At 43.6% G+C, this 27,015-nt stretch overlaps 1 protein-coding gene across 4 annotated transcripts in view; it reads right to left on the bottom strand.

The window, feature by feature from the left end:
* Chd1 (chromodomain-helicase-DNA-binding protein 1) overlaps positions 1–27,015 on the bottom strand; it is an 80,621-nt gene that overhangs the window by 47,994 nt on the left and 5,612 nt on the right. For 3 of the 4 annotated variants that reach the window (XM_070531808.1, XM_070531805.1, XM_070531806.1), the window contains exons 2-14: positions 19,650–19,808; positions 17,540–17,826; positions 17,070–17,131; positions 16,652–16,894; positions 13,083–13,222; positions 12,052–12,280; positions 10,426–10,553; positions 4,901–5,082; positions 4,236–4,363; positions 3,328–3,544; positions 2,754–2,843; positions 2,327–2,517; positions 1,430–1,618 (exon numbers count right to left, since the gene is read on the bottom strand). In XM_070531808.1, the coding sequence (XP_070387909.1) occupies positions 1,430–1,618; positions 2,327–2,517; positions 2,754–2,843; positions 3,328–3,544; positions 4,236–4,363; positions 4,901–5,082; positions 10,426–10,553; positions 12,052–12,280; positions 13,083–13,222; positions 16,652–16,894; positions 17,070–17,131; positions 17,540–17,826; positions 19,650–19,803 (2,240 nt within the window). In that variant the 5' untranslated portion in view covers positions 19,804–19,808. The remainder of the gene's footprint in view (positions 1–1,429; positions 1,619–2,326; positions 2,518–2,753; positions 2,844–3,327; positions 3,545–4,235; positions 4,364–4,900; positions 5,083–10,425; positions 10,554–12,051; positions 12,281–13,082; positions 13,223–16,651; positions 16,895–17,069; positions 17,132–17,539; positions 17,827–19,649; positions 19,809–27,015) is intronic. The other variant, XM_070531807.1, reaches the window with a different exon arrangement.

Below are 27,015 nucleotides of genomic sequence, written 5' to 3'. Positions count from 1 at the left end.
CTCAGTTGCACTGATAGAGACGCACAGCCAGAGCCAGGCTAGAGAAGAAGACGGGGGCCCATTTGCTTCAAGCGCACATTTTATTACGTTACCGCTCCCTCGTCCCCGCCCTTTCCCATAATAAACACCTTGTTTGCTTGAAGATGGGTCGAATATGAATGCAGGTTGACTCAAATATTCAATTCACTGAGAAAAAAAAAATTACTTCAAATTTAGGTCGACCGATATACTTTTAGAAAAACAAAAAACTTCGAACACGATACACCTTTATTTACCATAAACTTGGCTTCTAAATCTCGCTAGTTGATGCCACAAACTGCAATCTCGTTGGAACTGCCAGAGAAATCGTACTTGTCAGGTGCTTCTGAGGGTTCCTCGGCACCCCAAACGTAGCCTTCGGTGCCATTGAGTGCATTGGGTATGCAGCATTTATTAAAGCCAGTCTGCATAATCTTCAGACTAGTTATAACAGTGTGTGCGACAGAACTCAGTTAGCGCAGTACTTTTGCTAGCTTTGTCCACGAATATAGGTCGAGATTTTTTGGTCACATATAGAAGCTGATAGCTCATTTTGGGTAATATATATATAAAAGAAATGGTTGACTTACATTTGAATAAATGCGATATGTTCATGCATGCATGCATCTATGTGTACGTGTGTATGTATGTACAGTCAAAGAGCAATTTTCCGGACAGCTGATGATTTGGATGCCTTCGCAGAACCACCACGTACCCCATAGAGACATATATAAGAATGTCTGAAATTTCAGATGCAAAAGCCCTGCACAGTCTTGATTTTCCGGACTTTTTGCTATGACTGCAGGTTTGAAACAGCGTTATCGAAGCCACCACCATTTTGATCATTTCGCCTTCTCGAACAGGCTCTCTCGCACGCAGATCTGCTGGCAGCCTTAGCCACCACCGCGGCAACACTACGCCTACCTGCTTCGATGTTCACTACCAACCTTCTTGCTATTTCGTGCCGAGTTTTCCCTTGAAAGAATTCACCACTCTCAGCAATGGCACTGACTCTGCTTTTGTAATCTTCGCCAATGGCTTCGAATCTCGGGAAGCACAACGCGTTGCATGGTGCCAGTTCCCGAAAGTCAGCTTCACCTCCGTACAGCAGTGTTACATGGTGAATCATATCAACAGTGGGAAGGGGGCAATTGTCACGGGACACAGTAAGATGTATTCTTTAATTACACACTCTTGCACCCACCATATCCTGTCACAGCACAAGCACGGATATGCCTAATTAATGTACTTGCAGGCCTTCAGAGCGATTTCATACGTGCCTATGGCGATTTGAGCAGCGAAAGGCATGAATTCACTTTTTCAGCCTGCCACATTTTTCTGTTTTCATGACCCCTAGGGAGTTTGCTGTATGTATGTTTTCAGCATCAAGACAAGGTTGACGAATACTTACTTGTAATACTGCTTCTGCACAGTAGTCATTTCCACACGAAGGATACGCTCAACTTTTGCTGGCAGCGACTTCTCTACATCTTTCTTAACGCGCCGCAGAAGGAATGGCTCAAGCTGCTTGTGTAGCTTTGTGTAGCCCTTGTCAGCACTCTCCTTGTGCTCTGCCTCGAAGTCCTCCCAAGAATCAAACCTGTAAGAAAATAATAAACGATGACCTCACTCTGTCTGTCCTTATAATAATACTGAGCAACATCAAGCATGCCAATGTACGAGATCTTATAGAAGGGCATGTCAATGGTGATATTATAGGCTTTCTTTACACTTGTTTGTAGCCCAGTACCCTTAACAAGAACCAGCAAGCCTTCCATGCTTCAAAGCCGACAGATCACATTTTACGTGTCATCAAAATACTTTATGAAATTAAAACTACCGGCCCTTTATATGCGAAGATTCACATGAGTACTTGATGCCTACGCAAGGTGTGAAACTGAAAGCGTTTGGAAGCAAGAATTTGACGCAATGTTTATTAGCTGGTTTAATTTCAGACTGCTTATCACAGCTTTAGTTGCAACAGCACCTACAATGATTCAAGAAAAGAAAAACACTGCCGATTCACACAAGTCTACGGGCTACAGAGACATTCACAAGGAAAAACAGTACAGTGTGAAATTGGGCCAGTTGGTCGTATTTGTTCCTCTTGTAATGTGTTGAGTACAACTAACCACCATGACATGGATGACAGAGTGTGTTCCTTCCTTGTCTAACGTGTCCTTTCAGGTTTGTTAGTTCTACTCAGTGCATCACAAGATGAAAGAAACACAGGCTCACACACAACCACCACTTGCAGGCTAGATGAAGTGGTTAAATTTATAATGTATTAAAACAAGCAAGAACTTACTTCTGTGGCATGATGAAGTGAAGGAGTGCCCAGAGTTCCTTCAATGAGTTCTGTAGTGGTGTGCCAGTAATGAGGAGGCGGTGATTTGTGTCGAAGTCAAAGAGTGACTTGTACAGAAGAGAGTCATCATTCTTGAGCCTGTGTGCCTCATCAACTCCCAGAACAGCCCAGCTGACACTGCCCAAGAAGCCCTGAAAACGAAAGAAATAAGCTCCAACTGAACACGAGCACAAGCAGCAGCGCGCATCTGCAGCCTGAAACAGTGGCTGTGCCACTCCCATGCAAAACATACAGATGCAAAGAATGTATAGTGAAACTAGTTTGGTACGTTAAAAGAGTGCCCCGCTTCAAACAACCATACTTTCACTACAGTGATATCACTTAAAAGCCGATAAGGATAAAAATTTAGCAAAGCAGCAGTACTCACTTTGTCCTTCAGGAGAATCTCATACGTGGTCAGAATAGCATTGAATTTCAGCCTCTTGTTGCCTGGATGGCACCATTCATGCTCACGAATCTGAAAAACAACATATGGCAACATGCGTTCACCATGCAGCCTGCAGCACAATTTACATTTTGTGGCCTTACAATGATGCTCTTCACAAATAAACCGAACTGTGCCTCAAGCTTTCTTTGCTTTTGCAACAATATTCTAATTGTCATGGCCAAAATATGTGGAAACAGCAATGAAACGTTCTGCACTGACAGCAGTCCTATCACACACAAACCAGCAAGCAGCAGCTGCAGTTTTCAGCAACTGATTTAGCAGCTTCAAGACAAAATGCCTGGTGTCTGATGGTGCAAATACCCTACAAATCTGGGCCTACGCCCTTTATTTTTCAGAAAGTTTTTGGTATTGGAGAAAGAGGTCTGAAGCCACAATTTTGCAGTAATCGGTGTTTCAGTACTGATGCACCCTCGGCATTTAACATTTTCGGCCAGTATTGTTAGCATGAGATGAGCGTTCAGGTTTCACAAAGACCAAATACTTTTGTCCCTACCATGGTGCGAGAAGAGACATCTCCAAGATAGACGACAACATTCATGTCCGGTGACCATTGAGCAAACTCCTTCTGCCAGGACGCCAATGTGGAGAGTGGCACAACCAGCAGGAAAGGTCCGTAAAGCGCGTGATGGTTGAACAGATACGTCAGGAAGCTGATGGTTTGAATTGTTTTGCCCAAGCCCATCTCATCTGCCAGGATCACTCCATTCTCCCTGTGCAAGCGCAATAAGTCAAACATTAACACATTTTCCTCTCACAGCAACAGTGTTGCTTAGCACTTGATACTGCTTCAATCCACACTGTCAGTGTTGAACATACAAGATCAGCCACAAATTTTAGCAATGTCCTGGCTCCCTCGCATCAGTCACATTCACAAACTACTGTATTTACTTATTCACTACAAGGAGAACCTTTTGGTGGGAAAAATATTGACCATGCAATAAAACTGAGTTTATGTCTAGCCTGTGATGGACACACTCTATCCTCCTCATTAAATCTGCCCCACAAGGCACACTATCCGCTTGCAAAAATGTGTTGTATGCACAATGCAAGGCGCACAATCATCATGTTCAACCTCCCACACACATTACATCCAGATGTCACATAATTGGACAGAAATAGTCAATGCCTCCGGTGCGCCTACCACTGTTCAATGCAAGAGGTGCATTCTTAAAAACAAAGCAACTCATCAATAAAAACAGCCTCTTTCCTGCACAAAAGTACCACAGCTGGTTATTATATTCGCACAGAGGCCAGAAGTGGTCATTGAAGCACCATGCTTGCATGATTACTTTTCCGGCTGCTGTGTTCTGCATCCTGCTTTTTATGATAGTCAGGTCAGTTAGATTCAACTGCAATAGCATAACACAAAAGTGGGCAGAAGTCGGTGGAAAGACGACTCACTTGCACCACGAGTTGGCCAACCAGTTCAGGCCTTCTAACTGGTAGTCTCTGAGCTCAAGCTTCTGGGGTCCACCAATGTATGATGGCTGGGTCTTCAGCGGGGCAAACTTTGGACGCACCTTCAGCACCTGCAATTGTTTTGAGCAGATAACAGTAAGATCATATGGCACCAATAAGCACACACAGTCGAAGACACTCTTTAAAATGTAGAAATCTGCTGGTGCTTACTCCCCACCTATTATGAAAGCAAGGCAATGGTTCTTGATTATACGTGAGCACTTCAGGACTCTCAACCTTTCAGCAGTGGCTCAAAAATGAGCAATATCGAAGAGGAGACTACAAAAAGTACACAGCTAAAAATTAGCAAGGTCCAGGAATAGGCTGAATTTTGAAAGTACACAGGAACACAAACGAACACTACATTCCAGATTACTTTGTTCCCCAGCATACGAAGAGTACAAAGACACAGAGTCCTTTGTTATAACCACCCTGAATAACTACAATGCACGTTTTTCTGGATCCATTTTTATGTGACCATAGCAGATCATAATCATTTAGCCAATGCTGAATAAAAGCATTGCTCTAAAAGCATGCTGCCCCTCACCAAGAAGGTGTAAAACTACCAGCACCAAAGAAAAGGCAAGGCTCTGCACCAGTGCTCTCACCTTGCAAACTTTACTGGGTATCTTTTGGGATTTCTGCCGGGCGTGATACTGGTCAATGACATGCTGGAACTTTCGCTTGATCAGGTTACCGTCCTCCCAGGTGCAGTCCGAGTAGGGCAGGCCATCCCACTTGCACAGGTAGTCCATCTGCTCAGCCTCTCCACTTTTGGCCGGGGCATGTGCTACTCAAACGACACATAAAAAAAGAACGCCATAGATTCCAAAGCCGCTTTCAGAATCCCTAAGTGCCATAGTTCCCAGACTACAGCTGGCAGACTATACATGCTTTAACTGTCAAATTTGTCAGCTAAGCTACCTATCTAGAGGTGCAGACTACACTGAATATTTTCTTTCACAATTGCTGGATTGAATATTTGGGAACTGGAAGGGCGGTCCTGTCTATCTCTACGAACACCACTAGTAGATGCTGTACTTACAATATAAAAAATAATAATAAGAATAATAAAAAAAAGAAAGGATAAGTCTGATAACCTGCGCTCGACTTCTATAGCACATGCACACAACCTTGCTTACTAGTACTTGTTCAGCCAGTTTCACCCCACATGCAAGATTCCAGTTCTGCTGACTATGCACTAAGAGTGGGCAAATTTAATAGACTTTTCTTTACCCAAATATTCACCCATGTAGGTTATACAACTCACGCACGAACTGTAGTCTGAAAATTACAGCACTTAACTGGCTTGGTGCACATCAGCCAGCAGGGAAGAGAAATCAAACAGAAATCAGCCAAACGTCTTTACAAGTAAATCACATTTGAAATGAAAATTCCTTCATTGTATCCAATATTCAGCTTCAGCATATATTCGCTACATACTGATGTTGGCAAGAAACACTTGATATACAGTTAAACCTCAATATAACGAAGTCACTAAAATTGGCAGTTAGCTTCGTTACAGTATCAAAACTTTGTAAAGTAAGTACAGTCACTGATAGATTTTTATTAAATGGAAGAGGCTACAAAATTTTCAAATTATCAGGCAATCGTAAAATGGAAATTATGAATGAAAAAAAGTTTATTTTGTTGAATGAAAGAGTTGGCGAATGAAGATAGTTTCATGCTTTGTTGCAATGTCTTCACATTTGGTAGTACGAATAAATGGAAGCCAGCCATTCTGCCCCCACGGCTGGTATTGTGGCTCACAGTGTGACGACGCTATCATGAGAAGCGCCAGCAGCAGGGAGCGAATGCTTCATCGACCTCTCACTTCAATGCATCTCAAAGACTCGAGATTACGCAACCACTAGTACTAAAAGCACGGGAAGACAGTGCACATGATTCTGCACAATCTTCGCCAAACAACTCTGCACACATGGCAGATTACCTCTAGCACGGCACGCCGGCCGCATATGCGCTCTGCCGTGCTAGAAAAAGAAATGCACACAAAACTGCCCCCCTCCCACCATCGTGTGCACTTGACTACATTCCTGCGGTTCCCCTCCCCCTTCTCTTTTCTTGCACGAATGCACCCATCAAGCCACCATCCTTGGCTGAGCCTCGCATGCTTTCACTCTCACCCAAAGTACAGTACGCTCTACCCAAAGGATACAGCATGCGGGGCACGATAGGATCTAATCGCACTTGGGACCCTATACGAAACACGATGCTGCTCCACTTTGATGGTGGCTTTGGGTCATGTGGCATACGATTTGAGGAGTGCATTCACAAACGGCGCTTCTAATTAAACGTTTCCATTTATTTTCTCAGTATTCTTTTGTGGCAGCAGTGAATTTCTTTATAGTTAAATGCTGTATAAACACGCTTCGTTATATTGAGGTTCTATATACTTGGTGTTCTAAGGATGAGAAGTTGTGAAAAGTTAAATACTTTGTTATATTGAGAATTTAATTATACTGAAGTTTGTCATATCGATGTTCAACTGCACTTCATTGTACATGTGTCCATTCTATACACTTTGACTGTAGTAAGCAACAAAAGCCTAGGACCATGAGGGCAGTTAACAAATAAACGCCCTAGCGCAAAACGAGTGTTTTTCATGCCTCCTAACTGCAATGGCATAAAACAGCATGCACACTAGACAAAAAGGCATGTGTGCAAATCAGTTATTGCTAGGCAACTTTCATTACCAGTGCAGTATATGTGTGCCAGCATATGTCAACAAAGCAGAGTCCTGAGGGGTGTTCTGTAAGTGTCCACTTAGTGAATGTGTCCATTTTGTCTGCTGCTGAAGTGCTGAGTGGTTGGGGGTGCCTGTCTCCTTTTCATGCATACCCCACCCCAGCCAATCAGAACTTCAGCAGCAGACAAAATGGACATGTTTATTAAGGTTCACACAGAGTACCCCCCGTCATCAGTCAAAGAAATTAAGAAGAATTGGAACATGAAATTAACATGGCACATCGACCCTGTCAACCTGCTCTACACAATGGGCTCTAGTACTGAACAGCCACTAAAAGCATTGTGTTATAAATGTGGTCTGTATTATTCTGCAATGCTACTTCAAGGTTCTGGTAAATTCTTGTCTTCCAATTTTATTCATAATTTTTCCATAGTTCGGATCTACACAAGGATTACATAACGTAATGTTTTTTAAGCCTATTCTGGGGACTACAAACCTTACCACCTTTTTAGTGTCTCAATAATTACTCTTACGGCAAGAAAATCAAAGCAAAACAGCCAGACAAACCAGAATTTCTGCTACTTCAACACACTTATAAATGCCCACAATACCTGGCACACTAATCCACACGACAAACACCACAGAAAAGCCGGGGGGGAAGAAAAAGAAAGAAAAAAACCCTCACAGGCATAAAGCCAACACTGCAACAGTTGTCTACTTTCACACACAAGAGTCAAAGTCAAAAACAGGGAAGGAGGGAGGCTGCTGGAGATGATGGTGGTGGTGGTGGAGAGGGGGGGAGGGATGATGATTGCATGTTTACATGAATCCCAGCGTTGGCAAAATGGTGCGCCTGATATTTGCAACGCACCTGATGCTTGCCAGATCAACACTGCAAACAAGCAGCTGCCACTACACTCACAGCTAGGTGCACATGCCGAAATTGGCCATAGTCAATAAAAACATGATGGCCTTGTCACATTCTGCAGCCAATTATTGAGTTCCCAAGTGTGAGCTAAAAAACCATTTTTCTTATTTAAATTCAGCCATTTATCAGATGTTCAAGTAGGCCTGAAAGGTGTTCTGTGCCTGTCTAACCTGATGCGGTTTTCGAGCTCAAATTTCTGATGAGTTTTCAAAAGACACAATTACTGTGACAAATGCTGTCCTCGCAATATTACCACAATTCAGCTAAACATGCAAGCTGCCCCAAAGTAGGCTACAGCTTTTCTGAATATTCTGGCTAATGCAACTTCCTAGGCATCGCCACAATCAGCAGCTGGAAGCATTTAGCCTCAAATAACGGGGACTCGCCACTGTAAAAAGTCCAAATTCTCTCACGTGTTGATTTTGTACAGTAACTACAGCCCCATACATGGCACTTCTTGGGCCTCATTAATATAAGCAATAACTTCCTTTCTAGTTGGTGGCAGTGAATACGGACGAACATTGGTAGCCGATCAAGTGTTGAATAGACGCGTACGTGCTGTGAATATAAGCAGCCCATCCAAACAGCAATAGCCCAAACAGCACTAACAAAAAGTGCACTATAACCGTAACATGCACAAGGATGACTACTTGAAGCCTTGACAGAAGCAAGCAATAAACCAGAAATGTAATGTATAAATGGAGGCCCAACAAATTAAATCCAGCCACCTAATCCACCACCATAAGCTAAATGTATGCAAAAGCGTTGCCTTCTCAAAATTAATTGCAGACCAGCAGTATCTATATGTTCAAAACAATGTACCAAAATGCCAAAATGACAAAGAAAAGCTTCAAGGAAGTGCTCTAACCATAATAAAAGACTCTTCAGTAGTAAGCAATATACAAGCTTATGTATTTCAATGTTAAATCTCACCCCCCCTCACCCCCATATGAAGCAATGCTTCATAACCTTTGCCTTTTTTGCAAAATATCTTCTACCTTTCATAGAAGCACGAACCGGATGCATATCGTACAGCTTCACCTTTTGCAGAAGAGACAGATCAGAACGAGATTTTGCACGACAAATTAATGTTGAGTGAAGACTAAGCAAGGTGATCTATTGAAGCTCGAAGATGTTAATACATGAACACACTGCCCTTCCAACTCGCAAGAAAGACCTGTTGTTAGTGCAGTGTAACGAAAGTTTACAATAAACGTTAGGACAAAGATCAACTGTTGTTACAAAAAAAAAAAAAAAACAGTCTGAAGCACTACAGGATGTTGGAACAGTCACCCACTCGGTGACTCCATCAAGGCAAAACCAATTCGCAATTCATTCTTGAAAAGACTCAAATGAGAAAGGATTTCCTTGAGCACATAAAGGATGCACCAAAAATAATTTGCTATGCCACTACTTTAAATCTATAAAGCTAATAAAATTTGCACTAAAAATAATACTGAAACTACTGTAATGCAATGACAAAGCAAAGCCACTACCTGTGGCATTTATGCACTAAAAATCCAGAGTCTATGCAAAATTCTGAATGAAAAAATCATGCATCACAAGATTTAGATCATGCTTTGTATGCTTAATTTCATGTGTTCCCACATTATGTGCTTCCATGAAAATGCTTACTGCAAAATGACTTTAGTCATTTAAATTAAGCATCAAAGTCTAAAAGCTGTGGTCACAGCAGCATGCTTCAAATTTGATCAGTGCCTTTCTAAGGTACCCAACATGTACGGCAAATTTGAAATGCATGATTCTAGCTTTGACTGCTTTCCAAAAAGCTATCAAGCAGAGCCTAGAAGAAGCGGGATAACCTGGCACTAGCATGTACCAAAACAGCTTTAGTCAATCCACTCGAACCAAGCACTAGTGGTCCCACAAAAGCCAGTCCCTTTCTCCCCCCTAAAAAAACTATAATATTAACAATTAGAAACACATCTGGTTTCTGAGCAACTAATATTAATAATACTAATAAACATTGAGTGTGCCACAGCTCTTCTGCATAGGCTACACTCACTTCTGAACCTGCCAACGCGACTTCTTAGTTAAAGACTAGTCAAACTGGCATATGCAGCTTCTCATAAAAGAATAAAAGGCCCGTGAAAGTCAGCAAATCATATTGTCACTACTTTAAAACAGTGCCTATCACACTCAACCCAAACCAGTCAAAATTCATGCTGCACGATGCTTCTTTTCCTCCTCATGCAACTTGCCACCGCTAATATCAAGATACCAACACGAGCACAGGCACTCCTGCCATGCGACCATTAGCAAGAAGGCGAAGCTGGACAGCCACCCTTGACATAAGCATGTGAGCATGTGACAGCCGCTCTTCGTCATCTATTTTTCTAATCTTTTCATATTTTCCTTTCCTTTTTCTTTTTTTTGCAATCACTGCTCAAGTAGGGGGCTGACATGCGCGTCATGCAAGGCTGTAAACATGCAAGCATGGCATCCGAATGATAATGAGAGGGGGGAAATTGGGGCACCTTCGTGGGGGGGTGGTCGGCACTCACAAATAATCCTCTCCACTTCCATGTGCTTGAACTGCAGCTCCTCGGAGAGCTCCTGCTGGCACTCGTAGTACTCAACGTCCTCTGGGCAGGCACTGTCGCGCCTGCAATGTGGGCAGAGACAAAAGAAAGAAAAAATGTGCGTGGGCACATGAGTGAGTCGGTCATGAGTGAGTCGGTCACAAGTGGGCCTTTTTTAATGGGAGTGGTGCTCTCACAGAAGCTGCTGAAAACAATGCCCATGAGATAAAGTGTCCCACAACACTATCATCCCTAGTTTTCCCCCCTTTTCCCAAATTATTGGGCTTAGAATTCCCAGCAAAGTGCAACATTGCTATTTCTGGTAAAAGAAGAAAGTGGCAATCGGCTAGTTGCTAAATATTCAACAACCAGCTATCCATCTTCTTAAACTGCACTGAGTGACACTAATCACGGTAAGTAATACAAACAGACCCACTGCGCAGAGAATTGCGCCCTCTCGTCCCAAAGAGATACTGAACTCAACAATATATCTCATGTATTCTATTTGGTAAAATTTTGTACAAACGAGTCTTGATAATTCAAACTCTAAGGAGCACGAAAATTTGTTCGAATTAAAAGAAGTTCGAAAAAAAGGAAGCTAATTGAACGGAGGACTTATTTGCAGTGGAGAATGTGCACTGATCTAACACAAGTGGGAAGTTCCATATAATTTATTCACATGTATTCACGAATCACAGTTCACATACGATTTTTCGGGCAGAAAAATAAGGCAGTCCGAAAAAAATGAATGCATGTTTTTGCATGCTCAAATTGTCACAGGCACATCCGAAATAGCCCCAAAAACCTTCCAGTACACTTATTAGGCATACCGGTGCTTGTACTGTGATAGGAGACGGCGAGTGCACATGTGTATAATTAGAGGAAACGTACTATGTCCCGTAACGATTGCCCCTTCTAACTTTTAGTATGTTTCACCATGCTACACTGCTGTACTGGGGTGAAGCTTACTTTCAAGAATCAGCATTACGCAACACGCTATGCTTTCTGCGCTTCCAAGCCGTTTGCGAAGATTAGAAAGACAGAGTCGGCGCCATTGCTAACGGTGGCGAATTGTTTCAATGAAAAACACGACACCAAACAGCAAGAAGCTTGGTAACAAACGTCGAAGTAGCTAGGCCTAGCGTTGCCGTGGTGTGGCTACAGCTGCCAGTGTATCTGCTGGTCGGAGGTGCTGCCACGTGATTTGGTGTGCTGCTCAGAGCACTGTCGGAGTGCAGTATATTCGAATTAACCATCGCAAATGCTTGCATGTTCGCATTACCAGGTGTTTTTGCCGATTGGAATGCATGCAACTTTGACGGGATCACAGCATCAGTTCAAATTAACCGAAAGCTTGAATTAAGCGTGTTCGTTTTAGCGAGATTTGACTGTACCTTCAAAACCAGTGGTCCGAATGAAATCACCAGTTTTCTGTGTTCATTGGGAAATAAATACGGACTCCATGCAAAACGTCCAGTGGAGCAACTTTTAATAACACAAGGTAGGTAGTTCCAGGTTCAGTCTCACTTTCCTAGAATACACTGCACAGTTCAAGTAGCAAGGAGTGAAAGGCAGACTTACCAGAGACGAAGGTCGTCCTCACGCTTGATATAGTTTTCCAACTTCTTGAGGCCCTTGACCTTCTGCTCTTGCAGAGTCTGCATGCTCTCCCATGTGTTGTGGAGGTGCGACCAGCCTTTCCATTTGATCAGGTACTGCGTTTCTTTTTCGTCGTCTGGCAGCTCGGCCGCACCAGCATTCGGGTCTCCGAACTCCTCCACCGCGTACACCGTGGTTGTGGCTCCCGTGGCTACATGGAAAAGAATATGCTCAGATTCTCTGTCTAAGGACATGCAGGAATGACACTTGTTAGCACTATGATACAATGACACCAGTGCAGCACTATGCAGCAACGAAAGTACTGAAACGCGAAAGTGTGGGTGGCACAGAGTCGGGCGAAAATTAAACCTTTCGACCGCCCAAGTCATCGTCATGAATAATGTCAAAAAGTTCTTTTTTCTAAAAATGAAATAGAAATGGACAAGTAGCATTTCCTTTAGTTTTATAATGCAATACAATGACATTTTATAATGAATGACTGGGTACTAGTGACAAAATTTGAATGAGGAGCGCCTTCGTCATCGGGCAAGTACTGAATGTCCCGGGGAAGTCTCTAACCATGTCCTATGTCCTGCATTTACCTCGATTACTCTATTGTTAAGACTCTCTTCACGATAATATTGACGCCTTAGAGATCTTTAGTGTCCCTTAAAAAAAACTAGCTAAAACATTTACAGTGTGGACGATACCAAACAACAACAATTTAGCAAGAACTGCAGCAGTCGTGTTACTCATAGCACTAAATGTAGTACAGGAGCATCCCACATTTGTGACTTCAACTACTTCTCTATCAGCAACTACAGCAGTCATAACGGTGACATATGCTTGTAATGGTGACATGTGCAACGTTGCAAAGCATTGCCTTTCAAAGCATCCACATTGCACAGACAGTCTTACAACGGCCCTTCAGACATGTTTATGTTAGAATGTCTCATCTCTTCAAACAATCGTATTTGACAACATGCAACATGACAGAACTCAAGCTCACTCACCTCCCTTTTTTCCTACACGATGGTCAATCACCCTCTCAACCGTCTCAGAATTGGAGACCTCAGCAGCAGCAGCTTGTTCGTCATACTCCACCTCCACGAGGTCATCCGAGCCAGTCTCCTCTGCACTCTGTTCCTTGTAGCTGTGCAGGTCACAAGTCCAAGTCACACAACCAACCATAGATAATGCACGATTAACAGAACAGGCCAGCATGCAAGCTACCCTATTCTCCCTTTTCTAATGCACCCCCAAATTTAATGCGCACCCAATTTTCACGGTCTAAAGTAAGATATATACAGCATGCCCCCCACGTTCGCAATGAGAAAAAACCAGACCTGTAGAATTTACGTTTGCAGAACACACATTCCTTCTTTTCTTAATAAGCTTTTAAAATTGAAGTGGCATGTCACCATCACCATTTACGCCTCATCAGCCACAGATACCAAGCACACAGGGGCAGTATTCTTGAGCAATCAAACATAAGGATACCACCATATTTACTCAAATCCAATGTGCACTTTCTTTTCCAATAAAATGCGTCCAAAAATTGCGTGTGCGCTAGAATTGAGTATGACTCTAAACCTGCGTTACCATATCACCATCGGCTTTTCAAAATGGCCGCCTTGTACACACTTCGAGCCTAGCTGCAGTAGCTTCCTCCATGTGCTGTAGGTTAGTGCGCTGTCAGTTTTCCCGTTTTCTGCCTTTACTTTATCAGGGTGGAAGTGCTGACTGCAAAGACGGTGCCGCAATTAAAAGAAAGTGATCACACGTGCGGAGACGGACAGAAATCGAGCCGCATCATGAGCGTTCAGAGGTGTTCTCTCCGGTGGCTGCTGTGTACGGCGCGGCTGCACAGCCCCTATCTTGAAAGCGATGTGCAATGCAGAGGAAAGTCTACGCACCTAGGCGCACCGCGCTGTGTTCTTGTTGCTTAGTTCGCATTGAAGCGAGAGGCCACACAAAGGTCAATTCGCTCACTCCTGCTACCGCGTTTTTTAACTCCAGCGTTTTAAGTGTTTCTGCAGTCACTGCATGAGACGTGTTCAATCTTTGCTTGGGCGCGCATGACACCATGCTTGTTACTTTAGTTAGTAAGCGAATGCTTAAAACAAGTTTATACGGCCAATAAAATTACTATCCTTACTTATTGTGTAGCTGTCTACTAGTTTGCTATGGTAATCAACACTTAGCCTCGCTGGCTAAACTGCGACTTTTTTTATTTATTGCAACTTTAGTGCATTAGGAATAAATCTTTGTTTTTTCAAATAAGAGAAAGTTGTTTTTCTGTATGAAAGAATGAGGTGCACGGTACAGTAAAGGACTTTTTTTTTATGTCACGGCAAATGGGTTGCACATTACAATCGAGGGTGCATTAGAATCAAGTAAATACAGTACTATTATTTACCCAAGATTTATGTGACTCTGCATCCAAGTTGTCGAAGTATGCGACTGACAGCATTCCTGGCACTGTGCACAGATAGTGAGCTTGGCTAACCACAAGAAACGCTGGCAGCCATATATGCCGATGCATCCGGTGCAGTCACATGAAATTTCGCGATAGTGATGGTCTCCCAAACTGATTGACTGAGAATACCACTCCAGATCGTAGTAGAGCAAAGAATGAACCCACAGCAACCTTCAGGAAAACATGCTCTGTTGCCATCTAGTGATCGCGACGATGTCGGGCCTGACGGCTCTGAAAGTAGGCTGCTGCCAACACAGCAAACACAGTTTTGGTTTTGTATCCAATTGTAACGTGCAGGCAATTTTCAAAACCATTCTTTCTTGGACCCATTTTCCACGAAACCAAGTGCGCACTAGATTCAGGTAAGGATGGCAGTTTCTTTCCTGTCCTTCGCATAAAGTCAAATTAAGTTGTGAGGTTTAACATCCCAAAGCTTCACAGTGGACTAAGAGGGATGCAGTAGTCAAGGGCAATGCAATAATTTTGACCACCTGGGGTTCTGTAACGTGCTCTAAAGAATGGGACAAGTGTTCTTGCATTCTGCCCCCTTTGAAATGTAGCCAGAGACCAGGAATAAAACCAGCAACATCATTCTCGGCAGCACAATGTTGTAGCCAATAATCCGGTCTTTCCGGTCTATTTTTCCTGTCTTTGTACCAGTCTATTCTACAAAGAGCAATTGTGAGGCAAATTGTAGAATGACATTGAAAGACAAGGAAAGTCCAGACATTTGTACTTGAGAGCACAGCTCACTTAAATACCCAAGATACCATATGAAGTGGCATAAATGCATTCAGCTTATTGCAACTTTCTTGCTAAAACATTACACTCAACTTGCTGATGACTACATGTAATTTTTTTCAGCAAAGAAAGATTGTCTGTACATCAGCAGAGATTATCTGTATTTTGCAACACAGAACATAGATGGATGTGCCCAATGTTTCTCAATACTGTGCAAGTACAGGGTCACAAAACACACACGAACGCACACACACACAACGCAGAACCTCATTCATACATTCTGGAAAAAACAGCGAGAAAAAAACTTACTAAATCGAAATACATGCGATCCGAAGTAACTAAACAAGTTGGACAGACTCAACTATTGTTGACATCTACGTAATGTAGTGCTTATCACTGTGGCACGAGACGCTGACGCATGTCAAGCTGGCGGTGCTCCGGTGGCTTTAGATGTTTTTTTTTTTTCATTGCGTCGTGTCTTAAGAGGGCGACGGGAAACTGAAACAAAATCGAGCTCGTGGGCAATGCCGGATGCTGTCGAAGTGAAACGTGATGGCCACATTGCCCTGCCTGCAGCAGAACACGGCGGTGCATTTGGGTTATCGCCTACTAAAAACGTGCAGTACGCTATCAATGATGCTACGTGCCACGCGCTGCAAAACAGATAGGTGAAGATGCTTATCGCAATAGGTATGGTGGCAATATCTGTGAATGCAGCATGAGACGTCCTGGGCAAAGATTTGCTGGTACCGGAACAAGAAACTGTGCACATTGTCGTTTTCACATGAGAAGGGCAGCTATATACTGCTCTCGATAGTGCACGCTTCTCGCCTTTTCTTGTTCACATGGGATCCAGCAGCCGGAAAACAAACGATAGCAGTCTGCAACAGGGAAGGGCAGCGCATTTCGGCTGTCGCCTGTTAAAAGCGTGCGCTATGCTTCTGGCGGCACCACACGCTGCTAAACAGGGAGGTTATGGTGCTTATCACAATAGAATTAGCAGTGATAGCTGTGAATGCCGCATGTAACTCTATTGGGTCATTTTTTTTTTTGTGTTCTCGATTGCAAACATTGGCGTCAGGGAAACGTACGTAACAGGAACGAACGAATGAGGTTCTATATAATAAGAATATTTGCTGAAAAATGTAAACAGGCAAAAAACGGACACAGCATCACTCAGTGCTGAAGTCTGCGAGTCATAAGCACTCCAGGTGACCCCGTTTGCTTCAGCAAAGCTCTTGATACAGTGCACACTTTTGGTGTCTTCAGTGGTTTCATTTAATAAGATTTTCCTTAACATGAGAAATAAGGTGATAAAGTCTATGCATGCGACATGCATTGTGCCCTTGCTTGGTAACCCACCTCACTGCCTTAGCAGCTCGCCTTGTCCCTTGGCGCTTGCCATCATCATCACTGTCATCATCCGATGACTGCTCATTAGAGCTCTCATCAGAGCTATGGTAGGTGACACGGTTTGCCTGCCGCCGCTGTGATGCTGCAGGCTGCCGCTTCGGAGGAGGAGCACGCTTAACAGTTTTGCGAGGCTTTGCCTCTGCATCACTGTCATCACTGTCACTGTTTCCACTGGACCTCCAGTCAGCCGGACTGTCAACAGAGCAGAGGGGAGCAAGAAAAGGACATGCAATGTCATGTTGATGTCATAAACAATGCTTGCCACACATTAGTGGCATTACCGCTTTGCAGCAAGTTCCATTTAAAAGCTCATTGTTACAAAATGATATGCAGAATAAAGGAGAGCAAGAAAATGCCAGATACTGACGCTTTCCGGGATCGTGCAGTGCTGCCCCGAGATGCCTTTTTTGTGTCACTACCCTCCGATTCCTGCAAATAGAGACATGCATTTGGCAGGTTACTTAAGGGTAGCAAAGACAATGATCAATCAATAATCAATACCAATACAATCCAATAATACCACTACACAATACCAATACCAATAATCAATCAATCAATACACCCTATTCAAGAAAGTGAGCTGTCAGAATGCAGTGTCATTTTGCTTGTAAAGAGAAATTTAGCTAAGGAAATATTACTCTTAAGTCATAGAGTGAAGATGAAGGAGAACTAACAGTGCATGACTTGCCCATGGTTTGAATGGGCAAAAGGGACGAAGCTTAACATGTCACATTATGAGCCGGCACTGAAATAGCCCAATGACCTGCAACTCCCAATGATACAGTTGCTACTGGCAAATACAACTGCACTTTGCAAATACAACTTTGAGGTGCTTACATCAACAGTGTATCGCTCTGGCTCCTTGCGGCACCGACCAGATCGACGCACACCATACATGTCCGGGTTCTCATCCCAGACTTGCTTCGCGGGTCGTGAATTGTTGGCCCGTTTCCGCCGCTCATCTCGAGAGCTTTCATCATGAGCGGAGCTCTCAGAGACTCGTCGTTGCTGTGAAGGGGCACTGGGAGCATCGCTCTCGGCATCCGAGTTCCCACTGTCACAATCCGAGCTGGATGCCTGGTTGCTGCCAGACTCACTTCCATTTCTGTCATCATCATCATCATCTCCTAAAAGAAAGGGGGAAAAAGTACTTCAGCTATCACAGATATTAATGTCCTAGAATCTATTATTATCTATAATTTGCTCTTCAAAACATCAGTAGTCTAGATACTCGTCTCAAGTGCCAGGCCACGCCACACAAACTGCTTGGCAATTCATCCTTATACAGGCCCCACACTTCATGTCGGCATTCCACCCTTTTCCTAAGCATGCAATGCAAAACAGCTAGAGAGAAATTAAGAGCCCCAGTGCTTTGTTGACGACCTGGTTGGTCAACTGTCTGTTACTACTTAAGTGAGCCAACTCCGGTATGTTGTATGCATGGTGTTTGTTTTGAACAGTATTGAACTGTATGTGTCACTGCAGAGGCTTTGCAATACAGTCGAACCTACTTATAACGATACCCGTTTTAACAATATATCGGTTTTAACAATATATTGTATATAAAAATGAGAAGCTGCTGCATCGTCAACTTTTGTATTTGTTCAGTGGTGAAATAACCCTCATACTACAATGCCCCGAAGCTGCATTATTGGTTATAACTATGATTTCTAGCAGCTGGGTGTCTGAGCTAAAAGGTAGTGAAATGCAAAATCCTTGAAAAGAAAAAAAAGAAAACGAGAAATTCAAGCTGCTGCAAGTTGGGCCACTACTACAACAGCCGCCGCGCGCTAGTTTTCCAGCCATCTCCGCGCACCTCTTTCCTGTTGCCTCTCCACCCTTCTGAACACGAATGGGCTGCACCCATAGCTCTAAGCGTCAACTGCGCTGCTCGCAGGTTGCTCGTTGGCTTCTCTTTCAGTGCAATTCTGCAAACAACTTAATCACTCGCGTTCATCTTTGTTGGTTGCGTCGAAATCATTCCTGGCCGCGTGGTTTCTCAGCCTCGTTTGACCAACAGTTAGTTTGACTTGCCGCCAAAATGGAAAATGGCTGATCCGCCTGCTAATCATCAGCAATGCACGACGTTGCCGGTAAAAAGAAAGCGCACGACTATAGATTTGGAAACCAAGTTCTTCAAACCGGTGAGGCGATCGTCGCAAACGTGCTTGCATCAGATAGCGACGGAGACAACGCGGTAGGGCAGGCTGCTTCAACACTATCCTCCAGGAGCCCCGCAGATTATTCAGTCCCTCCAGGGCTTTGTTTTCACAAGGAACCTTCCAATACGTGGGTTTGACTATACTCCTATCTCTTGCAATAGTGCCACCTCATGCTTGCATACCTTATGTATCATCTTTAGTAGCTCAAAGTTGCATCTCATGTGACACAAAGGCCACTCTGCTATAAATCATGAGGGTGTACCGAGAATGGCAGAAGTACTTAAACCAGCAACCCATGCATGTGATGTTTCCAAGTTCCTACTTATTTTGTAGCAATTTATTTCTGTTGCATATAACTGTACTTCCTTTTTTTTTTCTTCCCATCATGATATACAAATAGGCCACCTGCAAGCTCTTTATTAAATACTAATCTCCCACAAGTGCTTCTTTTCAATTATGTGCGCTCAAGAGGTCATCAGCAACACCAAGGTTTTACTTTGAAGTAGGGCTACAAATAAGCTCATCAAGAGCCATCTATATTAACATTAGGTTGCACTTTGAAAGAAAAAAAAAGAAAACTGCAACGTGAGCATTTGTGCAAAAATGAAGTTGTTGCTCACAAAATCTGATCTAATCCATTGCTCTCAATGTTGATGGCTAGTTTACAGGTGCAACCAAACAAACAGGTGCCAACTTGCACAGGGTCATGACGAACAGCCGTGGGACACGCGCAGACACATGCAAGCTAGACCGCCAAGGACAACTGTTATGTCTACCATATTTACCTGTCCTTTCCGTCTGGTTGCTGGAGTCTAGCTTTGGTGAAGCAGACACAGATTTCCGGCTCTGCATTGCAGAGCTGGATCCAGAGCACGAGCCAGAGTCTGAGTCGCTTTCGGACACATTGGAACTGTTGCTTGCAGCATCTGATGCATCCATGGTGCCTGCAGAATAATGAAACAAAAGAATTCCTTTGTTACTAATTTCAAAACTATGCGACACATGTACCCATAGATTTAATGGATATGCCCAATCTGGAAAAAAAATACATTATGGAGTTTTACGTGCCAAAACCATGATCTGATTATGAGGCACGCCGTAGTGGAGGACTCCAGAAGTTTGGACCACCTGGAATTCTTTAATGTGCACCTAAATCTAATTACACGAGTGTTTTCACATTTCGCCCCCATCAAAATGAGGCTGCCGTGGTCGGGATTCGATCCTTCAACCTCGTGCTTAGCAGACCAACACCATAGCCACTAAGCAACCACGGCGGGTATGCTCAATCTGGAGACAGCTTTGCAGCATGTTTATGCAGTGAAGAAGCACTACTTTGCTTCCTTTGCATGCCGCACCTCACCTTACCTAAAAAGTATTTTGGAGCAACAAAGTCTGGTGATGAATTCCACTGACAATTAAAGTATACATATAAATACAGCCACACGTACAGCATCTGGTTGTAGTCATGTGTATTATTAACACTATGACAGCACACTTAAGCACCAACGTTTTGTGCGCTCTATGGTTATTGCAGAACTATACTTGGAGCACAAGGCAGACTAGACGTCACCAAATAACCCTTCCCAGTACCCAACTAAGGCACTAAAGCCATCCTTTTCGTAAGCACGTTTTTGGAGCTTGCTTGTTACCAAGCCCTATATTATGTCTACAGATTAAATTGCTACAATATTGTGCTCACAGGCAGAAATAAAGCTACACCCAGTGTCATGGTCATCTTCAGCCGACTGGCATGGACCATGAGCCTAGCACAAACCATGAACCTAGCACATCAAGAAGCTGCAGTGCCACGGAACAAGGCAGATCTAATCTGGAGAGAAATAGGAGGGAGGAAACATATGCAGGTTCACCAGCTTATGTTATGGTTAGCTGCGCTGTTTACGATCTCGACCCTTTAAAACTTAAACATGCTCCAAAAAATTTTCTTTTCATTACAGCATTCATTTTTCTTAAATTTTATCAACTGAGTAGCTATTTCATCAATTGCATGAAAAAAGCTTCCTTAGGAATGCCAGCAAATATACCACAGGCTCCTCGATTAGCAATATTTTGCCTTTCAATCCATGCAGAATTCTTTTTTTATTTTTTTAAGTTTCTCTGTACTCACAGCACAACTTTGCAGCCTTGAAGGGTCCCTGACAGGATGTTACAACGAAACTGGTAAGGGGAGTTCCAAAACCATTTTCATCCAACAGTCACCAGCTTCACTTTGGTCAGCTAGAAGGGTGCCAAGTCAACCAACTTTGAAATAGAAGTCCGAGCCTTCTGGCTAAGATCAATTTTAATTTGAGCAGCATACCTAGCACCTAAGGCCCAAACAATGAAACATTCCTTCGACCTCTTCTTAACCTCACATGCGAGGCCTCCTTCAGCAAAGGACCGATAAAGGAAGCGAGCCGAACGTCTGGATTCGAGAACATCTCTTAAAAGCTTTACACGAACAGCATTATTCAATAAAAAGAAGTTGTATCGTCACACAAATTTTTAAATTGAAATGCTAATATAGAGCTGCATGGACACATTTTTTCTAGTTTTGTTTACTAAGCATGAGAAAGTATCACATTCTAGTGCAAAACCTGATGTGTTCCAGCAGCACTGGCATGCCAGCATCGTGCAACGCTTAGCAATGCTATTGTTGCGGAAAGTACTGCGCACATTCTGCCGACGATGGCGCCTGGCACCGTTCTCGCGCTTCTCCGCAGGCGGGCAACAGAGTGCATGCGCAACAGGCACGTACCCAGCCCTGCCCTCTCCCCCCCCCCCCCCCTCTCCCTGCCTCGCCCATGCTACCAATACTCACACACATTCCTAAAGCGCCGCCAAATCAATGTTGACACTTGACAGCTATTCGGTGGTTAACATTTTACTGCCTTTTTCATTCCTTTTGTACGACGGTATTTATCAGCATCTCCTGGGGTGTGAAGGCCAGTTTTCTCATCGATTCGGTGCCCGCGTGATTAACTCGAGATGCGTTCAGTTGTCACCATCTATTCAACAGTCATGCGCAACGCTGTTGCTTCGTTAGTTCAACCTTCTTTGTTTAGACTGATCCAGGGACCAGGAAAGGGATTCGGTTTGTAGTCAGCTGGTCTTTATGCTTGAGGAACGAGTTGCAGCCAGAGAAAACGCCAGTTTTTGACTTTTCCTTTTGCTTCATTATTTCCTAGAGTGGCAGCTCGCCACAACGCCTGCAGATCGTCGGAACCATATACCCGCAATATGGGTTAAATAAAGTGCAAACTAAAATAATGCGAAAAAGCGTCCATTACCAAACCCTGCAATCACCTTTAAACCCATAAGCAATATGACTGTCACCCGTTGCGTCTTGTTTTTCCCAAATCGTACAGCACTTTTTGTGCAAAATTGGCAACTGGAAACAAGAGTTGCAAGGAGTTGAGAAATTAAGCCAAGGCAACAGCCAAACAGGAAGGAAAAGTGAAAATTAACAAATTTAACCATTGTTTATGAAAATATTTACGGATCAACATCTTTTTATTTAAAGAGGAAGTAGAGAAAACACTGCCGGAAGTGGAGAACAATTCTGTGTATGTTGAATGACAATTCTACCGTTATCAGTCGAGCCGTTTGACGTAGCCACTTCTCTGCTGTGTTATTTAGGTGTTTTTCTAACCTTTCGCGGTGGGCACAGTACGTCTAGAACCGCAGCGTCCTGCGCTCTACGCGGTTGTATGGGACTGGTGGCCACGCATCATTACACATCTTCCCAAATAACAATACCAGTCGGTTTTGGCACTTCACTTGGTAGAACAGTAAACGAGAGATTCAAAAGGACTGTGATTGTTTCGCAAATATATATTTCTCTATAATTCTTGTAGAACTAAATAAAGAGAAACAACGAAGAAAAAGAGAATGCTACTATGGTCGGATACAACTTAAGCCTGAAGTGAAGCTCCGCACCGGGGTTTAAATTGTTGTGTTGGGTGAGGGAATAAACGCGAGTTAATGACACCTTAGTTGAAATCAAGAAAAACAAATGGGCATGGGCAAGACACGTAATGAGGAGGGAAGATAACCGATGGTCATTAAGGGTTACGGACTGGATTCCAAGGGAAGGGAAGCTTAGCAGGGGGCAGCAGAAAGTTAGGTGGGCGGATGAGATTAAGAAGTTTGCAGGGACAACATGGCCACAATTAGTACATGACCGGGGCAGTTGGAGAAGCATGGGAGAGGCCTCTGCCCTGCAGTGGGCGTAACCAGGCTGATGATTATGATGATGAAGCCCCGCGCACACCCTCATAACCGCCAGCCACTGTTCCACCGCGAGGCTGCAAATAATGTGTACTTCAAGCTTTTCCTGTTACCCAAATAAGGTGGTAACCACAAATATAAAATTATTAGCGCATAATTTTATACGTTTTCCCTCACCTACTATATTGGAATGGTGAAAGACTAACTCTTTATTGAAGTGAAATAAAATGCTTGCTTCGCTGCAACTATTTATTGTCGAGTTTCATTTCAGTTGGCAGTAAAATTTCATGAGTAAAACAGGCTCAGCAGTGAAATGAACTGTACCACAGATTTTTGAAGATTTAATTAATTCTGGAGTTTTATGTGCCAAAACAACGATCTGATAATGAGGCACGCCGTAGTAGGGGACTACGAAAATTTGGACCCCCTGGGGTTCTTTAACACGCACCTAAATCTAGATAGACGGGTGTTTTCGCATTTCGCCCACATTGAACTGCAGCCGCCGTGGTCGCATTTCGATGGGGACACGACCTCGTGCTTAGCAGCCCAACACCATAGCCACTAAACAACCACCGCGGGTAGACTTTTGAAGAGTGAAATGCTCAGACTCCATGTGCTTTGTCCATGCCTGTTGCACACCTCATTGCTTCTGTCTAAGGCTGCACACCTCATTGCTTCTGAAAAGACTCTTCAAGAACAGCAGACCCTCCGGAGAGTACGACACAACTTTGAAAAGGTCTCATAACGATGATTTTGTTTGCTTCTGTGATTGGCTGGCGGAGTAACACAACCCTGCACGGTCTGTGTGCCTTGGTTGCCAACTGCTGTTTTTTTTTTTTTAAGTTGTATGCTACTACAGAAATCTACTAGGGAGAGAGAGAGGCCTTTGTCCTGCAGTGGTCATAAAACAGGCTGATGATAATGATAAAAACCTTTATTTTCCACTTTCGCTTGTTTACTTGTTCTTGGCAGTGTTCTTCCTGTGCGAGTCAATTCGATGTGGTTCCTTGTTTGTCAAGTAAAAAAGATGTGTATCTCAGACATACTACCTGTGAGATACACCTTATTTCATTTCTCTTTTGCAGATTTATACGTCTTTATGGTGAATGGTGGGCGTTATTCCCATTTGTATTAGTAAAGGTAAACCCCCCCTCCCCATATGCATAGAAAAGTTACCTTGGGTAGGGCACCTCCCCCCCCCCCCCCCCGAAAAAAAATCCTGGGTATGTGCATGATGTGCAAGCAAACATCCTGGGGCCAAGCAGTGAGGGGAAGCCATGGAGGAAGGAAAAAGATGGGAGGCAGCATTACGTCACGCAGCCAGCCTGGCAAGCGAACGCTCAATAAAGCCCATGCATTTGCTCAGTGCTAACACAACCTGTGACCTCTTGCATCGAGATGAAGGAGCAAGAATCCAGATTTCATGAGAAGTTTGGCTCCCTGTAGCTATGCCAGTAGCTTTTATTCGGTGCATGCTTGTTCAGATGCCCTGTCGCGATTCTCCCTGCAGAACGGGAACACTAAAACCAACCGTGCATTTTGATGTGCGATCACATGTTGGACCGACAGGTTTGGCTTCAATCGCACTGTGGTACGCTCCCTCCCATCATTGCCTCCCTCCATGTGTGAAGCGCTTGTTCAGGGCCAGAAGCGGCTTGAGGACGCATGGAAGTAGTCTCGGAGGTACCTTGCGCTGAGGAAGCACCCAGAAAGCCTTAACTGAGGGCCCCTCATTAGGGAGCTTTCAGAGTGACATAAGGCAGCCTGGCCTCACTCAATGAAAGCTTCCTTAATGAGGCAAGGAAGATTTCATTGCATACTAAAAAGATTTTGCGTCAAAACAACACGCATAAGAAAGACGACACCACGGGCGCTTTTTCGACATATATAGCCCTGCAAAACACCGCGCGTGCATACAAGGCAACATGGAGTAAAAAGTCTTTATCAGAGTAGGCGCGATAGAAACTTCAGCTCAGCCTCGTAAAGGAAAACCGATGCGTCACTAATACAGTTCAGACCCACTTTCTTGATGTAGAAGGCTTCCAATGTTTCACGCGATGTCCAATGCCTGCCTCTACCCAGAATCCTCGCATCGTGGAACCGTGGAAAGCAATCGGTGCAAGCCCTGCAGTGATCCACAAGTCGCTCGCCTTCATTATTTTTTATACCTTTTGCATGCTCCCTAAGCACCTGTGGTGTCGTCGTCTTTCTTGTGCGTGTTGTTTTGGTGCAAAATCTTTCTAGTATGCAAGATCGCCAATTAGCCCAGCAGTTAACTCTTCTGAAGATTTCATCGTTTGGCTCTAGGTTTTCACGCCTGCGATCAGGACCACGTCAGTGTCTCAATGGCATTGCGTTCAGCATCCACATACCAGCCGGGGACCCCGCTTGCTGCTGATCTAGGGGGCTTGGCTCACCATCACCAGTCCTCCCAAGAAACCTGCGAGGATGGTGTCGAGACCTCTGCCCCCGATGACCGACCGCCTTGGAGCAAGCACTGTTTTACATTGGCTGTGAGAATTTCCTCATACAGATTTGTTATCCTTTTTTGGCTTAATGTGCGAGTTGCTCACATAAAGATACATCTGCATAGTTGTATCTAAAAGTACTGCCAAGACTCAATATTTTTCACGGAATGTTTTCTCACAAGAATTTTGTGTTTGAAAAAGCTACAAGTGGGTAAACATTACCCTTCTTTCAAGTAGTGGCATTCCGCTCGACATTTATTCTGTGACCATAGCTATGTCTCGCCTCCTTGCGGTGATGTAGTGTGGTGACACGATTTTTGTCTACTTCAGGTCAATTTGAACCGTGTGCTCCCACACTTTTTTCCAATGTAGTTTTTCTTGTTACTGTGGCCTCAAAATGTTTATGTACAGCACTTCTGTTTCCTACAGCGTGCAGTCTGCAGCGAGCGCATTACAGCACTGAGAAACGTGAATGTTATGTCTGTACTGTTGTCAACCTTGGTCATGTTATCTCCCCTCGCATTCTTCCATGCAGCCTCAAAAGCTTCCATGAAGGCCAGATTTTCGAGTCTTTATTTCACCACTTCCCTCACACACTATAGAAATGCATGTGCACTGACAAGAGCTGTAGCAGACAATCTGTATTCTCTGGCGGACGTGTGCCAAACAGCTGCATTGATTGTAGTTGTGCAGCAGTGTATTGCATCAGTGTATCCAAATTAGGATTTACATGCTGGGCTTATTTTTCAGTAGCCACAAATGTTTAAGTCACCTGTGGAACGAACATAGCACAATTCTAACCTTCGAACTAAACTCTTCGACATTACTTCTCCCACAAGCAATCAAAAACATAATTGATTTCATTAATTAGGCTTCATACTAATTAATTTACAGCACATATTGCAATTTACAAATTGTAGCTAGTGAACTTCCAAGGCATACCAACTTGGGAATGATTTCCAAGGATGACATTAATTTAGATATATGTCGTTAACCCTGGGATAAAAATGCACTGTTCTGCTTACTTTTCGAAGAAAATGTTTCGTGCATTGAAGCAGAAAAGGAACCAGAATGGCAGTGTTTTGCTGCACATTTTGAAAATTTAAATCTCGAGCTGCTGTCATCCTGAGAATTTTTGTAAGTGGATACGCCTTGCGAACTCACCGGCCAGAAACAGCAACAATATTTCAAACATGCTTGAATATATTTGTTTCAAATTTTCGTTTACGTTATTTTACAGCTGCCTTAAAAGACTGACAAAACTAACTTCAGACTCAATGAATGACTTAATTTGACTTCAAAAATGCCTGTGCACTTAGACCAGATCACGCTTGATGTTAGTTTCCACAATTGCTACCTTGGGCAAGCTTAATAAAGAGAAAATGAGACATTCAAACAATCGCAGCAATTGCTACAAAGGAAACCCATATGGATTCCTCGAAAGCAAAGCTTCGCA

The sequence above is a fragment of the Dermacentor albipictus genome, chromosome 1, assembly GCF_038994185.2.
Source record: "Dermacentor albipictus isolate Rhodes 1998 colony chromosome 1, USDA_Dalb.pri_finalv2, whole genome shotgun sequence".
Lineage (NCBI taxonomy): Eukaryota > Metazoa > Arthropoda > Arachnida > Ixodida > Ixodidae > Dermacentor > Dermacentor albipictus.
This window is presented reverse-complemented; position numbering and strand designations above follow the sequence as displayed.